Source organism: Salvelinus alpinus, chromosome 21, assembly GCF_045679555.1.
Source record: "Salvelinus alpinus chromosome 21, SLU_Salpinus.1, whole genome shotgun sequence".
Taxonomy (NCBI): Eukaryota; Metazoa; Chordata; class Actinopteri; order Salmoniformes; family Salmonidae; genus Salvelinus; species Salvelinus alpinus.
Window position 1 is genome coordinate 587772 of NC_092106.1, and position 16644 is coordinate 604415.

At 44.6% G+C, this 16644-nt stretch overlaps 1 protein-coding gene across 1 annotated transcript; it reads left to right on the forward strand.

Moving 5' to 3' along the window:
• The first annotated feature begins 192 nt into the window (after positions 1-192).
• Positions 193-9359, forward strand: gmnc (geminin coiled-coil domain containing). Its single transcript, XM_071356397.1, has 5 exons — positions 193-276; positions 999-1173; positions 1476-1564; positions 6357-6473; positions 6658-9359. The coding sequence occupies exons 1-5, from the start codon at positions 274-276 to the stop codon at positions 7558-7560; spliced, it is 1287 nt and encodes a 428-aa protein (XP_071212498.1). The 5' UTR covers positions 193-273; the 3' UTR covers positions 7561-9359.
• Positions 9360-16644: the final 7285 nt, after the last annotated feature.

Here is a 16644-nt window from a genome sequence, read left to right on the forward strand (position 1 = left end):
TTCGTTCTTATTAAATGAAACAAGCGGCGTAGATGTGGATCACCAAGACTCCAACTGTCCAATATCACACGTCACAAGTTTGACAGCTTTAGATCGTCAAATCAGATTGCTTGGAGAGAGGGGATAGAGCTCAGCCTTTACTGCTACTGCAAAATTAAGATTAGTTGTAGTCTACTTTCTCACCTCCCCCAACCCACGCAGCAGTTTTCCTTGCAGGTTCGGAGCGTTCCCGAGCCCCACACGCACCCTACTCCGTGTGACCCTACCTTCACCATGGTGAGTGTCTTGGTCACAAAATTTGACAGTTAAACATATATGTCTTGTTGTCCATTTTCCTAATAATATGTACTTTATTGTTGTGTTAGTGTTCATCAGCGCATGGTGACCATAATGCGCATTTTTACGCACAGTCTTCACCGGCAATTTGATGCATTTGCAGATTTCCATGTGACTAGTTTTGTAAATACATTTAATTCAAGTTTTGTAAAACAGCGTAGCCTACCTACAATGTTGACTGAAGTGCTGAGATTTTGTGAGCGGGAGTCATGATCGAGAATTTGCACAGTCTGGATAAGGCAGACGCAACAGGTAGATAGATCATGTTGATCGCTATAACTCTCGAGGAAATTTTTCCGTATATCACATTACGGCATGGGAAATTGTGGATTGCTTGTGGTGTTGATTTAATTATTCAGTTATATTTACATCTGATAGTGTGTTTATTCGATCTGACTGGAATTCACATCAAATAAGGATGGTGCATCTAAGCTTCATTGAAGCCAATTTTTTTAATAGTTCCATGCTAGAAAGTAAGAGAGACAGAGAGAGAGTTCACAATTTATCACCATTTATCCCAATTAATCACATCTGTCTGCATTAGGTGATGGATTATTGTCACAATTGATAATTATGAATATGTTATCATTTACAATTAGGCCTTTTATTGATAAACTTTCACTTTATTGATGAGATATCCCTCGTGCCTATTTGTTTTACAGAGCACTGCCCTGACTTGTCAAGATCTGAGCTTTGTAGGGGGCCAACTCTACAACTGCCCTTACCCAGCCCCAACGTCGGCAGACAGTGTTGACGTTTCCACGGTGACTGTGGCCTCCTTTTGGGCCGCTGGTCCCCCGGACGACACAGCCTGCCAGCACGAGCCAACACAGCGGGGTAAGTCTGTTGAAATTAAAATTTACTTCGCAGTGATATGCCAGGTTCAGCGCGAGACTACATGTGGCTGGCTCGTTTATCACTGGAATTTTCCTAATTTGGATATCACATAGTAGGATTGATTTAAAATCACATCCTAAGGCTTCTGTTTTTTTTTCTTCAAATAATGTTTTTAGTTTCTCTACTGTACACATTACTTACTCATGTAGGCCTATCTATCACAGGCCTTTACTGCTATTTGCAGCTATTATTGTTGTATTTCTGATATTTAGGTCCATGTCTCTGTCTTCTCTCCCATCTAGAACTCTACTCCTGCTTGGACTTTGGGGCCTCTCGACCTGACCCAATCTGGACTGACCACCTGTCACCACATTTGCAGAGAAACAAGCAGGTAGCTATTTACACTAACAAAACTGGAGGGTTTATTCAGGTGCTACCTGTGTGCAGGGGCAATTTCAGGTGCTACCTGTGTACAGGGGCATAGGAGCCAGAGGGACAGGGGGGACATCTCCCCCCAATGTTAGAAGCAGGTCAAATGCCCCCCATCTCAAATAAATACAGCAATTCGCGAGACTTTTATTTTGATTTTTTTTCTCACCAGATTCATTGAGGAACTTTTATTTTGAAAAGGCCTCTGCTGCTGGAATGTGAGTCACTTCCCCCACCTCCACTGGCTGCTTCATTCTCACTCTCGGTTGTTACTAGTATTGTGGCAGTGTGTGTGTGAGAGAAGAACCACTGTGCAGCACCACCATCATTACTCACCGCACATGGAAAAGTAATTGTTGTTGGCATCAACAAAGTACGTTTAAGTAAAACGTGTACAAAAGGGCCGAATAATGGCGCTGGAGACGATGGCTGACGTTTTACCTGCTCGTAACCAACTGTGCTATTTTGTTATTTTTTTTGCATTGTTTGTAACTTGTTTTTTTACTTATTTTGTACATAATGTTGCTGCTGCTGCCGTCTTTTATGACCAAAAATAACTTCTGGGCTTCAGAACAGCGATTACTCACCTCGAACTGGAAGAAGCTTTTTCCTTTAATGAGTCCGATGAGAATTATATACAACTTTCTCGGGAACAGGCCCAAATCCCAATCATTTGCGTGAAAAAAGACAGCGAAAAAGGGGGCGGAGGTCGGGCTCTGAGAATTCATAGGTGAGCAAGTAAACCCCCACTTCCATCCGTTCTATTGGCCAACGTGCAATCCTTGGAAAATAAAATCGATGACCTACGATCAAGATTAGCCTACCAACGGGACATTAAAAACTGTAATATCTTATGTTTCACCGAGTCTTGGCTGAACAACGACACAGATAATATGGAGCTGGGGGGATTTTCCACGAACTGGCAAAACAGAGAAGCTACGCCTGGTAAGATGAGGAGTGGGGTTGTGTGTCTATTTGTCAATAACAGCTGGTGCACGATGTCTAATATTAAAGAAGTCTCAAGGTATTGCTCGCCTGAGGTAGAGTACCTTATAATAAGCTGTAGACCACACTATCTACCAAGAGAGTTCTCATCTATATTATTCATAGACGTCTATTTACCACCACAAACCGATGCTGACACTAAGACTGCACTCAACCAACTATATAAAGGCCATAAGCAAACAAGAACATGCTCATCCAGAGGTGGCGATCCTAGTGGCCGGGGACTTTAATGCAGGCGAACTTAAATCCGTTTTACCTAATTTCTACCAGCATGTCACATGTGCAACCAGAGGGAAAAAAACTCTAGACCACCTTTACTCCACACACAGAGATGCATACAAAGCTCTCCCCCGCCCTCCATTTGACAAATCTAACCATAATTCTATCCTCCTGATTCCTGTTTACAAGCAAAATCTAAAGTAGGAAGTACCAGTGACTCACTCAATACGGAATTGGTCAGATGACGCGGATGTTACGCTACAGGACTGTTTTGCCAACACAGACTGGAATACGTTCCGGGATTCATCCAATGGCATTGAGGTGTATACCACCTCAAATCAAATCAAACTTTATTTGTCACATGCGCTGAATACAACAAGTGTAGACCTTACCGTGAAATGCCTACTTAGAAGCCCTTAACCAACAATGCAGTTCAAGAAGAGTTAAGAAAATATTTACCAAATTAACTAAAGTAAACAATAAAAAATAATAAAAAGTTACACAGTAACACTCAGTTTTATGCTCGCTTCGAGGCAAGCATCACTGAAGCATGCATGAGATCTGTTCTGGACGACTGTGTGATAACGCTCTCGATAGCCGATGTGAGTAAGACCATTAAACAGGTCAACATTCACAAAGCTGCGGGGCCAGACAGATTACCAGGACTTGCACTCAAAGCATGCGCAGACCAACTAGCAAGTGTCTTCACTGACATATTCAACCTCTCCCTGACAGAGTCTGTAATACCTACATGTTTCTAGCTAAATCTGGACCCCTACAAATCAGCCGGGCTAGACAATCTGGACCCTATCTTTCTAAAATTATCCGCCGAAATTGTTGCAACCCCTATTACTAGCCTGTTTAACCTCTCTTTCGTATTGTCTGAGATCTTCAAAGATTGAAAAGCTGCCGCGGTCATCCCCCTCCTCAAAGGGGGAGATACTCTAGACCCAAACTGCTACAGACCTATATCTATCCTATCCTGCCTTTCTAAGGTCTTCGAAAGCCAAGTCAACAAACAGATTACCGACCATTTCGAATCCCACCGTACCTTCTCCGCTATGCAATCTGGTTTCAGAGCTGGTCATGGGTGCACCTCAGCCACGCTCAAGGTCCTAAACGATATCATAACCACCATCGATAATACTGTGCAGCCGTATTCATCAACCTAGCCAAGGCTTTCAACTCTGTCAATCACCACGTTCTTATCCGCAGACTCAACAGCCTTGGTTTCTCAAATGACTGCCTCGCCTGGTTCACCAACTACTTCTCTGATAGAGTTCAGTGTGTCAAATTGGAGGGCCTGTTGTCCGGACCTCTGGCAGTCTCTATGGGGTGCCATAGGGTTCAATTCTCGGGCAGACTCTCTTCTCTGTATACATCAATGATGTTGCTCTTGCTGCTGGTGATTCTCTTATCCACCTCTACGCAGACGACACCATTCTGTATAATTCTGGCCCTTCTTTGGGCACTGTGTTAACTAACCTCCAGACGAGCTTCAATGCCATACAACTCTACCTAGGTGTCTGGTTAGACTGTAAACTCTCCTTCCAGACTCACATTAAGCATCTCCAATCCAAAATTAAATCTTGAATTGGCTTCCTATTTCGCAACAAAGCATCCTTCACTCATGCTTCCAAACATACCCTCGTAAAACTGACTATCCTACCGATCCTCGACTTCGGCGATGTTATTTACAAAATATCCTCCAACACTCTACTCAACAAATTGGATGCAGTCTATCACAGTGTCATCCGTTTTGTCACCAAAGCCCCATATTCTAACCACCACTGCGACCTGTATGCTCTCTGGCCCTCGCTTCATACTCGTCGCCAAACCTACTGGCTCCAGGTCATCTACAAGTCTTTGCTAGGTAAAGCTCCGCCTTATCACAGCTCACTGGTCACCATAGCAACACCCACCCGTAGCACGCGCTCCAACAGGTATATTTCACTGGTCACCCCCAAAGCAAATTCCTCCTTTGGCCACCTCTCCTTCCAGTTCTCTGCTGACAATGACTGGAACGAACTGCAAAAATCACTGAAGCTGGAGACTCATATCTCCCTCACTAACTTTAAGCACCAGCTGTCAGAGCAGCTCACAGATCATTGCATCTGTAATTAGCCCATCTGTAACTAGCCCATCTGTAATTAGCCCATCCAGCTACCTCATCCCCATACTGTATTCATTTATTTAGTTTTGCTCCTTTGCACCCCAGTATCTCTACTTGCACATTCATCTTCTGCACATCTATCACTCCAGTGTTTAATTGCAATATTGTAATTACTTCGCCACTATGGCCTATTTATTGCCTTACCTCCCTTACCTTACCTCATTTGCACACACTGTATGTAGACTTTTTCTACTGTATTATTGACTGTATGTTTGTTTATTCCATGTGTAACTCTGTGTTGTTGTATGTGTCGAACTGCTTTGCTTTATCTTGGCCAGGTCGCAGTTGTAAATTAGAACTTGTTCTCAACTAGCCTACCTGGTTAAATAAAGGTTAAATAAAAAATAAAAAAAGGTCTACACCTGTTGTATTCGGAGTATGTGACAAAGTTTGATTTGATTAGCATGAATGTGAATAAACTTTGATATGTTGGAACGAACATAAGCTTTCTCCTGGGTAGTAGCTAGTTTGCTTTACATTTAAGGTTTTAGTCATTTTTAGTTGTGTCAGGGTTTATCTAACTAGCTTACGCTAGGTTTTATCTAACTAGCTAACTTCTGGTTTTGTGAAAAACTGATAGTTAGTCTAGGCAGCTGTCTAAACGTGTAGTAATCATGGCCGAATAACGACCTCCAGGGGGCCCCCATTGAATTTGCTAGTCACTCTCACTCAGATATCATTAAAATGGCATAAGTCATGGCAAAATGTGTAGAATTGCAGGAAATTAGCTCAGGTGTGTGCTTACTGGTAGCGAAGTCAGGTGCAGGAGAGCAGAGATTTGTGAACAGGCGCACACTTTATTTAGGCAAAAGTGCAAAATGCGCAAAACAGTCACAAGAATTATGTTTAACAATAAACATCTTCGTGAAAATACCACGGAAAACACAAACCAGTCTAGCGCGTCAACAATAGACACGTAACACAAACAATCTTTCACAAAGACATGATGGGGAACAGAGGAATAGATACATGTAGATTGATTGGGGAATGAAAACCAGGTGTGCAGGGAACAAGACAAAACAAATGGATACATGAAAAATGGAGTGGCGATGGCTAGAAAGCCGGTGACGTCGACCGCCAAACGCCGCTCGAACAAGGAGAGGAGCCGACCTCGGCGGAAGTCGTGACAAAACCACAAAAAAATTCTCCACCCCATGGCAAAATGGGTAGAATTGCAGGAAATGTGTTATAACAAAATGTGTCGAATTGCAGGAAATTCACTTTAAAACCAAATGTTTTCATTTTGCCTTCAAGAGTGGGGCCACTAAAATGTCTTCTTCTTCAAATTAGTAAATAAAATAATGAATATATAATTTGTACTGTAGATACTTACACATTTGTATTTTATTTTCCTAAGCTTCAAGACACGTTGATACAGAGAGAGGGGGAACTGGCAAGACTGCATGAGGAAAATAACAATCTCAAAGAATTCTTAAACTCCTCATTTGTGAAAACGTTGGAGGAAAAAACAAAGGTAATTACTTCATAATCAAAGATCATTCATGGCTGATTGATTGATTAATTTCAGCTGAGTTTATCTCTAGTTATCTCTAAATGTAGCCTAATAAGTGTGCCCTTTGGAAAGCCTAATTTCCCAGTTTACAGAGGTGTAGTTTCTCTCAAACAGCCTCCTTACTTGTGTTCCTCCTTTTCCATAGAGACTTCTCTCTGCTCAGAGTGGCGATAGGAGGAGGAACCGGAAGCGGAATTCCGAAATCCAGAATCTGCATGGTGTTGGAGAATTCCGGAACCTCAGTGCCAGTCAGCTTCTCCTTGGTTCTCAGGTAAAACGGACCTGCCGGAACTTGTCCCTGCAGTTCTGTTCCGAAGAGGAGCTAGCCAGCACCCCACCTGTGGACCTGTGGATCCTGCAGACCTTGGGCCTGAAAGACGAGGACACCATCGATACAACATCCACTGAATACAGCTTTAACTCCCCCATTGACTCCCTCACCAAATGCAGCTCCATCACAGACTCCTCTGGTGACTACTGCCAAACAACCGATCATAAATCCACCGCTTATGACACACCTATTGACGGCCCTGGTCATGGTGCCAGTATAGGACTATACACTGATTACTGCTTTAACACCAACAGTGACTACAGTGTCTCTACAGACTCCGTCTCTAACTTCACTGGAACTGTGCCCTCTACTCCATACAGCCCTAGCATAGAAGTCACCCCCAATTTCCAGGCCACCCCTTATGACGCCCCACTGCCCCAATTAGTCAACACTCTCTCGTCAATTGACCCAATACAGCCATTCAGGCCCATCTTAGCCTCCTCTCCCAACCTGTCTCAGGACAGTAGTCCCGGGCTGCACCACACTACCAGCCCGCACTGCCGTAGCTCCTCCAGTCCTGTAGGGGGTGATGTGACGACTCAGTACCCTGAACTGTTTACCCCACGTAGCCGGACAGAGCTAGCTTTCAGCATGTCCCTAAACCCTTCCAGCAGCGTCAGACTCAAGACACACAGCTTTCCTCAGGGACAGGCCTTCGTCCGCAAGGACACCCTGGGAGGCTGGAACTTCACCTGGGTCCCCAAACAAGGCCCGTAAGCCTCATTTATATCCTACGGACAGACGCAAGAACTACAATAAGCTATGCAAAATAGCGACCCTGCGTGGTTGCGTAGCAAGAATAAGCAGACATGTACAGCCCCGTGATTTGTAACAAGATGCAAATAACTAGACGCAAATACGCAGGATCGCCATTTTGCGTAGGTAACTGTGTTTGTGCATAGGCCTGAATGAAAAGCATAGGAGGTAGCTGCTAGCTGCTAATCCAAAGGACGATGGATAACTTGCTGTTCTAAAAGAGAGAATGACTGCCACAGAGACAATTGCCCTTGTTGAGGTAAAACACTGTTAACCACAGAAAAGTAAAACACTGCCCTGTACCCTTCAGCTGCATACACATAACTGGAAAAAACAGCCTTAAAGCAGCAGTGCAGTTTGGCAAAGTCACACTGCCTAGTGCTTACAGCCTTGAGCACATTGAATATTTCACCTGTACTGTAGAAGAACAACACAAAGTTTACAGATAGTAAACAGGTTGTAAAATGTAGCCTGTAGAAGTTGATCAAATTTACCTCTAAGCTATAACAATGTTATTAATGAGACATTAATGAGACAGCTGCCTGACAAAAGTGCCAGACGGAAGTCTACAATTTTAATTTTAATGTGTAAATAATCCTACTACATATTAACCCTACTTTGAGTGTCAATGATGTTATAGGGAACAGAGTTTTTCTTAGTCAGTTCAAACGGTCAGTAAAAACTTGTGATGCTAGCAATCAGGGCTCAATCAAACATGGCACAGTACCTGACCAGTACCCAAGGAAACGCTCCCTAGATATAGACCATGGATACACTACATGACCAAAAGTATATGGACGCCTGATCGTCAAGCATCTCATTCCAAAATAATGGGGATTAATATGGAGTTGGTCTCCCTTTTGCTGCTATAACAGCCTCCCTCCACTCTTCTGGGAAGGCTTTCCACTAGATGTTGGAACATTGCTGCTGGGACTCACTTCCATTCAGCCACAAGAGCATTAGTGAGGTCAGGCACTGATGTTGGACGATTAGGCCTGGCTCTCAGTCGGCGTTCCAATTCATCCCAAAGGTATTCGATGGGGTTGAGGTCAGGGCTTTGCACCACTCCAGCAAGCTTTACACCACTCCAGCCGTGACTTGGCATTGCGCATGGTGATCTTAGGCTTGTGTGCGGCTACTCGGCCATGGAAACCCATTTCATGAAGCTCCCGACGAACAGTTATTGTGCTGATGTTGCTTCCAGAGGCATTTTGGAACTCGGTGCTGAGTGTTGCAACCGAGGACAGACGTTGTTGCTCCTAGACGTTTCCACTTCACAATGACAGCACTTACAGTTGAACGAAGCAGCTCTAGCAGGGCAGAAATTTGACAAGCTGACTTGTTGGAAAGGTACCATCCTATGACGGTGCCACGTTGAAAGTCACTGAGCTCTTCAGTAAGGCCATTCTACTACCAATGTTTGTCTATGGAGATTGCATGGCGGTGTGCTCGATTTTATACACCTGTCAGCACAGGTGTGGCTGAAATAGCTGAATCCAGTAATTTGAAGGGGTGTCCACATACTTTTGTATATATAGTGTATCTATGGTGCATATCTAGGGAGCTTTTCCTGGTGTGAGAAAAAAAAACTGGTCCTACTGAAAGCGTTTTACACACTGCCGACAAAAACTAGAGTAAAATGTGCCCTTCCAGTCCCTACAAACCACTGTAATACACTGTCTCTTGATTTTATATGTACACAATGTGATTTTATAATTTTGTAAGTTGACCTGAGTTTGTGATCAAAAAAAGAAATACTGATTAGCAATTTTCTCTGTGAATTTTGTTCCACATACTTTGACATAATCCATTTGAAAGCCAGTTTGATCACATTTCACGTGTTTTTTTGCAACCCTTTATGCCATGATGGTGATGGTATTAGATGTAGTCGCTGTACCAGAGTGGTGTTCACAGGACCAGTGGAATCTGCATCTTTTCATTGCTCAACCCCTTTACACTTTTTTCATATAGCTCATTGGCTAATTATCATGTCTTGTAGGCAGTAGGTGTGTTTGAACTGCATCAATGCTGAACAAACTGAGTAAAAATGTTGTCATAAGACTAGTTTGAGAACCAATAGATTGCCCCAAGACAAGTCATCTGAAACGTAATGGCATAAGGATGGAACAAAGTCCTTGGACTTCAGATTGAGATATCGTCGCACCAAGCCAACCATTTTTTTGTGAAGGAATGGTGCAGTCTCACTCACATATTTTTTGTTTATTGGATAGAACAGACATATAGAGAAACAATAGAGCAGAGTGTGCTGAAATAGCAGTGGGCTGGATTCGAACCCATGCTGCAGCGGTATATCTGATCAGAAGGAGTCTGCATAGACAGCTAGACCACCCTAGGCCACACCCAGCCAACCTTGTTACAGGGATGACCTGCCATGCTACATTAACTAAGCTCACTACGGCACCTGTCTCTCCACACTTTCCAGGAGCTTTTTGTTCCCCTTTACTAAAAAACAAAAGACGACCAGCAGCTCCCGGGAGAGATACCCACCCTGATCCGCCCACCAAGGTAACGATGGGTTGCATCCCCTGGGGTGGAAAGACGGGATACACCCCCCCTCTCGGGCTCCCTTGAGAGCTTACGGAGTCTGAGGGAAAGTTCAGTCTCAGAGTTAGCCATGGTGGTGCATGAGCGAGTGGTCTATCCTTAATGACAAGGTAAAGCCCCTACAGATGTCCACCAGATTGGGTTGGTAAGATGTAATAAAGGTAGACAGACCCTGAGACAGGAGGCTTGGCTGGTGAACCCACGGTCGGTCCTCTTTTTCCGGGCTAAGTGTCGGGGAGGCAAAGGGGTCATTAAGTGGGCCTACCCTGCTGAAACTCAATATGGCCCGAGTGTTTCTGAGGAGGGGGATCGTATTGTTTATGCTCACCCAGCTGACAGCCTTGCTAGCTGCTCAAACTATCATCATCGCTGGCATATATTACACGTCTAGGGGGAATGGAAAGACTGACGTTAGTGAGAGTCACGTATACGAATGTACCTATGGCAGGTGTTCTTATATTGAGAGAATTAATTGAAGAGTTCGGCCCTCTATTACCTAACAATCCTTCGACAAGAAAGTTTAGTCAGACATTAAATGCTGGGTCTATTTAGTTCCAGTTTGCAAAGTCTCCACCCTCAGGCAAAGCCCAAAGAGGGGATGGACCTGCCTAAATTTGTCCAATAAGAAACTCTGTTTTTGTTGGAATTCTTTTTCCTACAATATGCACTCATGAATACACCCCAGGTTTCACAGTGCAACAACCATTACTAGCAGGGTAGGGTAGAGTACTGGTGAATAAAAGGGGCAGTGCAGGGAATTAGGAATGGTGGTAAACTGGAAATAGGGGTCCAGATAGCAGGTGCAGGTGGCTGATATAATGAAGTGGAGAGGGATGAATAAGTTTGGTTTATGGTAGGACTAATGTAACCTACATACTGTAACACAGGTGGTTTGGTGATCAGGTTCGCCTGAGACCTGATGAAAAGTTGTACTAGCTCCCCGAGGCAATTCGCTAAACTTTGGCTAAGGGGGCTGATATGCTCTTCTGGTGTGCAGGAGACCCAGGTTCAAACCCTATTGGTCACAATAGGTTAAGGCTTTATGATATTATCGCACACTCCTCTACACAATCCTCTATCATATCCACAGGGGGCAGCAGTGAGTTGAGCCTGCTACCAAACCCAATCCACTCACTCCAGCAAAAACTGGATCTGCACTTGATCATGCTCCTTCTCAGTGGAAGCCCCATGGTATGTGGGCAGGGGAAGACTACTGAGGTTGTATCTTTCTATGATTGGAATGCAGTCGTTTAGTATTACTGTTGTGACCACTGCTGCATACTGCATACATGAGTGATCCTTACTATCTGTGTGGTTTACTCAGTAGAACAAGGTGAGTGTAACATTAACAATGGGACCCCAGTAGCTCAAACCACAAACATACTGGTCCACTACTCATTAACCTTTAATGAGCTGTCAAAGTGGATCCGTCGCCCCCCTAGACACCATACACACTCACACCACCATCACCACCAACAGATCATTAGTTTTGTCTAATCCTGATTATTGTCCAGTCGTGTGGTCCAGTGCTGCAAGAAAAGACCTAGTTAAGCTGCAGCTGGCCCAGAACAGAGCGGCACGTTTTGCTCCTAATTGTAATCAGAGCGCTGATATAAATACTATGCATGCCAGTCTCTCTTGGCTAAGAGTTGAGGAGAGACTGACTGCATCACTTCTTCTTTTTATAAGAAACATCAATGTGTTGAAAATCCCAAATTGTTTGCATAGTCAACAACACACAGCTCTGACACACACACTTATTCCACCAGACATGCCACCAGGGGTCTTTTCACAGTCCCCAAATCCAGAACAATTTCAAGAAAGCGTACAGTATTATATAGAGTCCTAATTGCATGGAACGTCCTTCCATCTCATATTTCTCAAATAAACAGCAAACCTGGTTTAAAACATAAATATTTATATATATACTGTACATACTTTTTTTAACTAGGCAAGTCAGTTAAGAACAAGTTCTTATTTTCAATGACAGCCTAGGAACAGTGGGTTAACTGCCTTGTGCAGGGGTAGAACGGCAGATCTTTACCTTGTCGATCTTGCGACCTTTCGGGTACTAGTCCAACACTCTAACCACTAGACTACCTGCCACCCCGGATAACGCAACACCTCACGGCACAATGCCTCTCCCCTATTTGACCTATATAGTTTGTGTGTATGCATTGATATGTAGGCTATATGGGCCTTTTTAATTTAATTTTATGTAGTTCTGTCCTTGAGCTGTTCTTTTCTATTGACGTTCTGTATTATGTATTTCTGTATTATGTTTCATGTTTTGTGTGGACCCCAGGAAGAGTAGCTGCTGCTTTTACAACAGCTAATGGGGATCCAAATAAAATACCAAATACCACTATGCCATCAGCATCACCAGCAGTGGACAAGGCAACCGCTATGGTCCACCATAGGTAAGGGCCTGAGTTCTTCCCTGACCATCATGTACATGAGCAGGAATAGCTTGGGGCCTTAGACATAGGCTATAGCAATATGATCCTGGTTAGGGTGGAGCAGTGGAACAGCTCAGTTGCCTGAGTAGTCATTGTGGTCTAGGAAGAGTTGTCACACATAGCGCATTTGGAAAGTATTCAGACTTTTTCCAAATGTTGTTACGTGACAGCTTTATTCTAAAATTGATTAAAAGGAATCTACATACAATACCCAATAATGACAAAGAAAAAACAGATTTTTAAAAATGTATAAAAAAAACGGAAATATCGCATTTACCTAAGTATTCAGACTCTTTACCCAGTACTTTATTGCAACACCTTTGGCAGCAATTACAGCCTCGAGTCGTCTTGGGTATGATGCTACAAGCTTGGCACTCCTGTATTTGGGGAGTTTCTCCCATTCTTCTCTGCAGATCCTCTCAAGCTCTGTCAGGTTGGATGGGGCACGTCGCTGCACAGCTATTTTCAGGTCCTTCCAGAGAAGTTTGATCAGGTTCAAGTCCAGGCTCTGGCTGGGCCACTCAAGGACATTCAGAGACTTGCCCCAAGCCTCTCCATTGTTGTCTTGCTGGAAGGTGAACCTCAGTCTGAGGTCCTGAGCGCTCTGGAGCAGGTTTTCATCATGGATCTCTCTGTAGAGAGACTAGTCTCCCAGTCCCTGCCGCTATAAAACATCTCCACAGAATGATGCTGCCACCACCATGCTTCACCGTAGGGATGGTGCCAGGTTTCCACCAGACATGACGATTGGCATTCAGGCCAAAGAGTCGCCAAGAGAATCGTGGTTTTCATGGTCTGAGAGTCTTTTAAGTGCCTTTGTGCAAACTCCAAGCGGGCTGTCATGTGCCTTTTACTGAGGAGTGGCTTCCTTCCTTCCTACCATAAAGGCCTGGTTGGTGGAGTGCTGCAGAGACAGTTGTCCTTCTGGAAGTTTCTCCCGTCTCCACAGAGAAACTTTGGAGCACTGTCAGAGTGACCATCGAGTTCTTGTTCATCTCCCTGACCAAGGCCCTTCTCCCCCGATTGCTCAGTTTGGCCGGGCGGGCCAGCTCTAGGAAGAGTCTTGTTGGTTCCAAACTTCTTCCATTTAAGAATGATGGGGGCCACTGTGTTCTTGGGGACCTTCAATGCTGCATACAGTTTTTGGTTCCCTTCCTCAGATCTGTGCCTCGACACAATCCTGTCTCGGAGCTCTACGGACAATTCCTTCGGCCTCATTGCTTGGTTTTTGCTCTGACATGCACTGTCAACTGTGGGACCTTATATAGACAGGTGTGTGCCTTTCCAAATCATGTCCAATCCAATTGAATTTACCACAGATGAAGTTGTAGAAACATCTCAAGGATGATCCATGGAAACAGGATGCACCTGAACTCAATTTCGAGTCTCATAGCAAAGGGTCTGAATACTTATGTAAATAAGGTATTTCTGTTTTGTTTGTTTTTTCATACATTTGCACCAAGTTTTTTTTAACCTGTTTTCACTTTGTCATTATGGGGTGTTGTGTGTAGATTAATGAGGGGAAAAAATATTGAATCCATTTTAGAATAAGGCTGTAACATAACAAAATGTGGAAAAGGGGAAGGGGTCTGAATACACTATATATCAAGATTGAGGTTTTCATGTCAGCTAGCTAATGCTTTTCAGAAGTTGTTGCAGACATTCATTCTGATATCCATAAATTCCAATATTTATTTAATTTGAACTGATTGATGAGTGGATCATCTTGACAGACACACGCACACACACACACACACACACACACACACACACACACACACACACACACACACACACACACACACACACACACACACACACACACACACACACACACACACACACACACACACACACACACACACACACACACACACATACCTGTTTGAGTCACAGAGCCATGACTGAAACAGCAAGCGCTGTTAAAGATTCACAAGGCAGAGAGTCGGTCTCCAATTAATAACAAGCAGTTGTCTCTGGAGGTTGATTGGATTTTGGTAATATATGATGCATAACCTCTGTAGTCACTGACCCTCCTGCCCTCGGGAAGGGGGCTCCAAAATGGCACCCTATTCCTTATGGGCCCTGGTCAAAAATAGGGTATATATAGGGAATAGGGTGCAATTTGGGACACAAGCTAATGCAGGGATCACAGCATGGATTTTTGTGTTGAAAATACGTGCTGCAGGGGAGCGATGCGTCTCAAATTATTTTCACCTTGAGAAGCCCAGAGTGCAAGTGCTAAAAGGCATGAGGCGTAACGTTTCGGAGGAGACGAGTGCCAAACTCGCGACCACACCTTGGAAAACAATTGATAAGAAGACATAGGTGCTTTGAAAAGTGTGTCCTGTCCTGTTTGATCCCACCCTGCAGGAGTAGTGCAGTGTCCCCAATCATATGCCCGGATTCCTCACAGCTTAATGGTTAATGTGTTTTTATGGCATTCTGACTGTGATGAGTAACCACATACAAACCACAAGTCTCCATCAACCCAATTAAACTAAGCACACACACACACACACACATAACTGATTTGTGCTCACCGGGGTTGGGGTTGCCAAGGAGACATAACGGTTTACCATGCTTATGCACAGAATATGGTTTGTTTGCTTTTTCACCTTCGTGACGCTGATTGTAATTCATGCAATAGTAACGTTTCTCAACGCCATATGTTTGCCATTGTCTGAGGGAATTTGTCCCATCTAGTTATTATATTTCTATGGTTGACACATCCTTTCTGCTGCCACTCTGACAGACCGACTGGGCTTTATGATCTCAGCTGAGCACCATGCTTATCTCCTAATTAAAAGGATAGCGAGGTGCAAGAGTCGGATCTAGTGGTTTGCCCATTTACACAGGCAGTCCAATTATGATATTTTTTTCACTAATTAGTCTTTTGACCAATCAGATCAGCTCTGAAAAATAGCTGATGTGAAAAGATCTCACGTGATTGCCAGCAGCATACAACCCTGCATACCACTGCTGGCTTGCTTCTGAAGCTAAGCAGGGTTGGTCCTGGTCAGTCCCTGGATGGGAGACCAGGTGCTGCTGGAAGTGGTGTTGGAGGGCCAGTAGGAGGCACTCTTTCCTCTGGTCTAAACAAAGATCCCAATGCCCCAGGGCAGTGATTGGGGACACTGCTCTGTGTAGGGTGCCGTCTTTCGGATGGGACGTTAAACGGGTGTCCTGACTCTCTGAGGTCATTACATTTACATTTACATTTAAGTCATTTAGCAGACGCTCTTATCCAGAGCGACTTACAAATTGGTGCATTCACCTTATGACATCCAGTGGAACAACCACTTTACAATAGTGCATCTAAATCTTTTAAGGGGGGGGGGGGGGGTCAGAAGGATTACTTTATCCTATCCTAGGTATTCCTTGAAGAGGTGGGGTTTCAGGTGTCTCCGGAAGGTGGTGATTGACTCCGCTGTCCTGGCGTCGTGAGGGAGTTTGTTCCACCATTGGGGTGCCAGAGCAGCGAACAGTTTTGACTGGGCTGAGCGGGAACTGTACTTCCTCAGTGGTAGGGAGGCGAGCAGGCCAGAGGTGGATGAACGCAGTGCCCTTGTTTGGGTGTAGGGCCTGATCAGAGCCTGAAGGTACTGAGGTGCCGTTCCCCTCACAGCTCCGTAGGCAAGCACCATGGTCTTGTAGCGGATGCGAGCTTCAACTGGAAGCCAGTGGAGAGAGCGGAGGAGCGGGGTGACATGAGAGAACTTGGGAAGGTTGAACACCAGACGGGCTGCGGCGTTCTGGATGAGTTGTAGGGGTTTAATGGCACAGGCAGGGAGCCCAGCCAACAGCGAGTTGCAGTAATCCAGACGGGAGATGACAAGTGCCTGGATTAGGACCTGCGCCGCTTCCTGTGTGAGGCAGGGTCGTACTCTGCGGATGTTGTAGAGCATGAACCTACAGGAACGGGCCACCGCCTTGATGTTAGTTGAGAACGACAGGGTGTTGTCCAGGATCACGCCAAGGTTCTTAGCGCTCTGGGAGGAGGACACAATGGAGTTGTCAA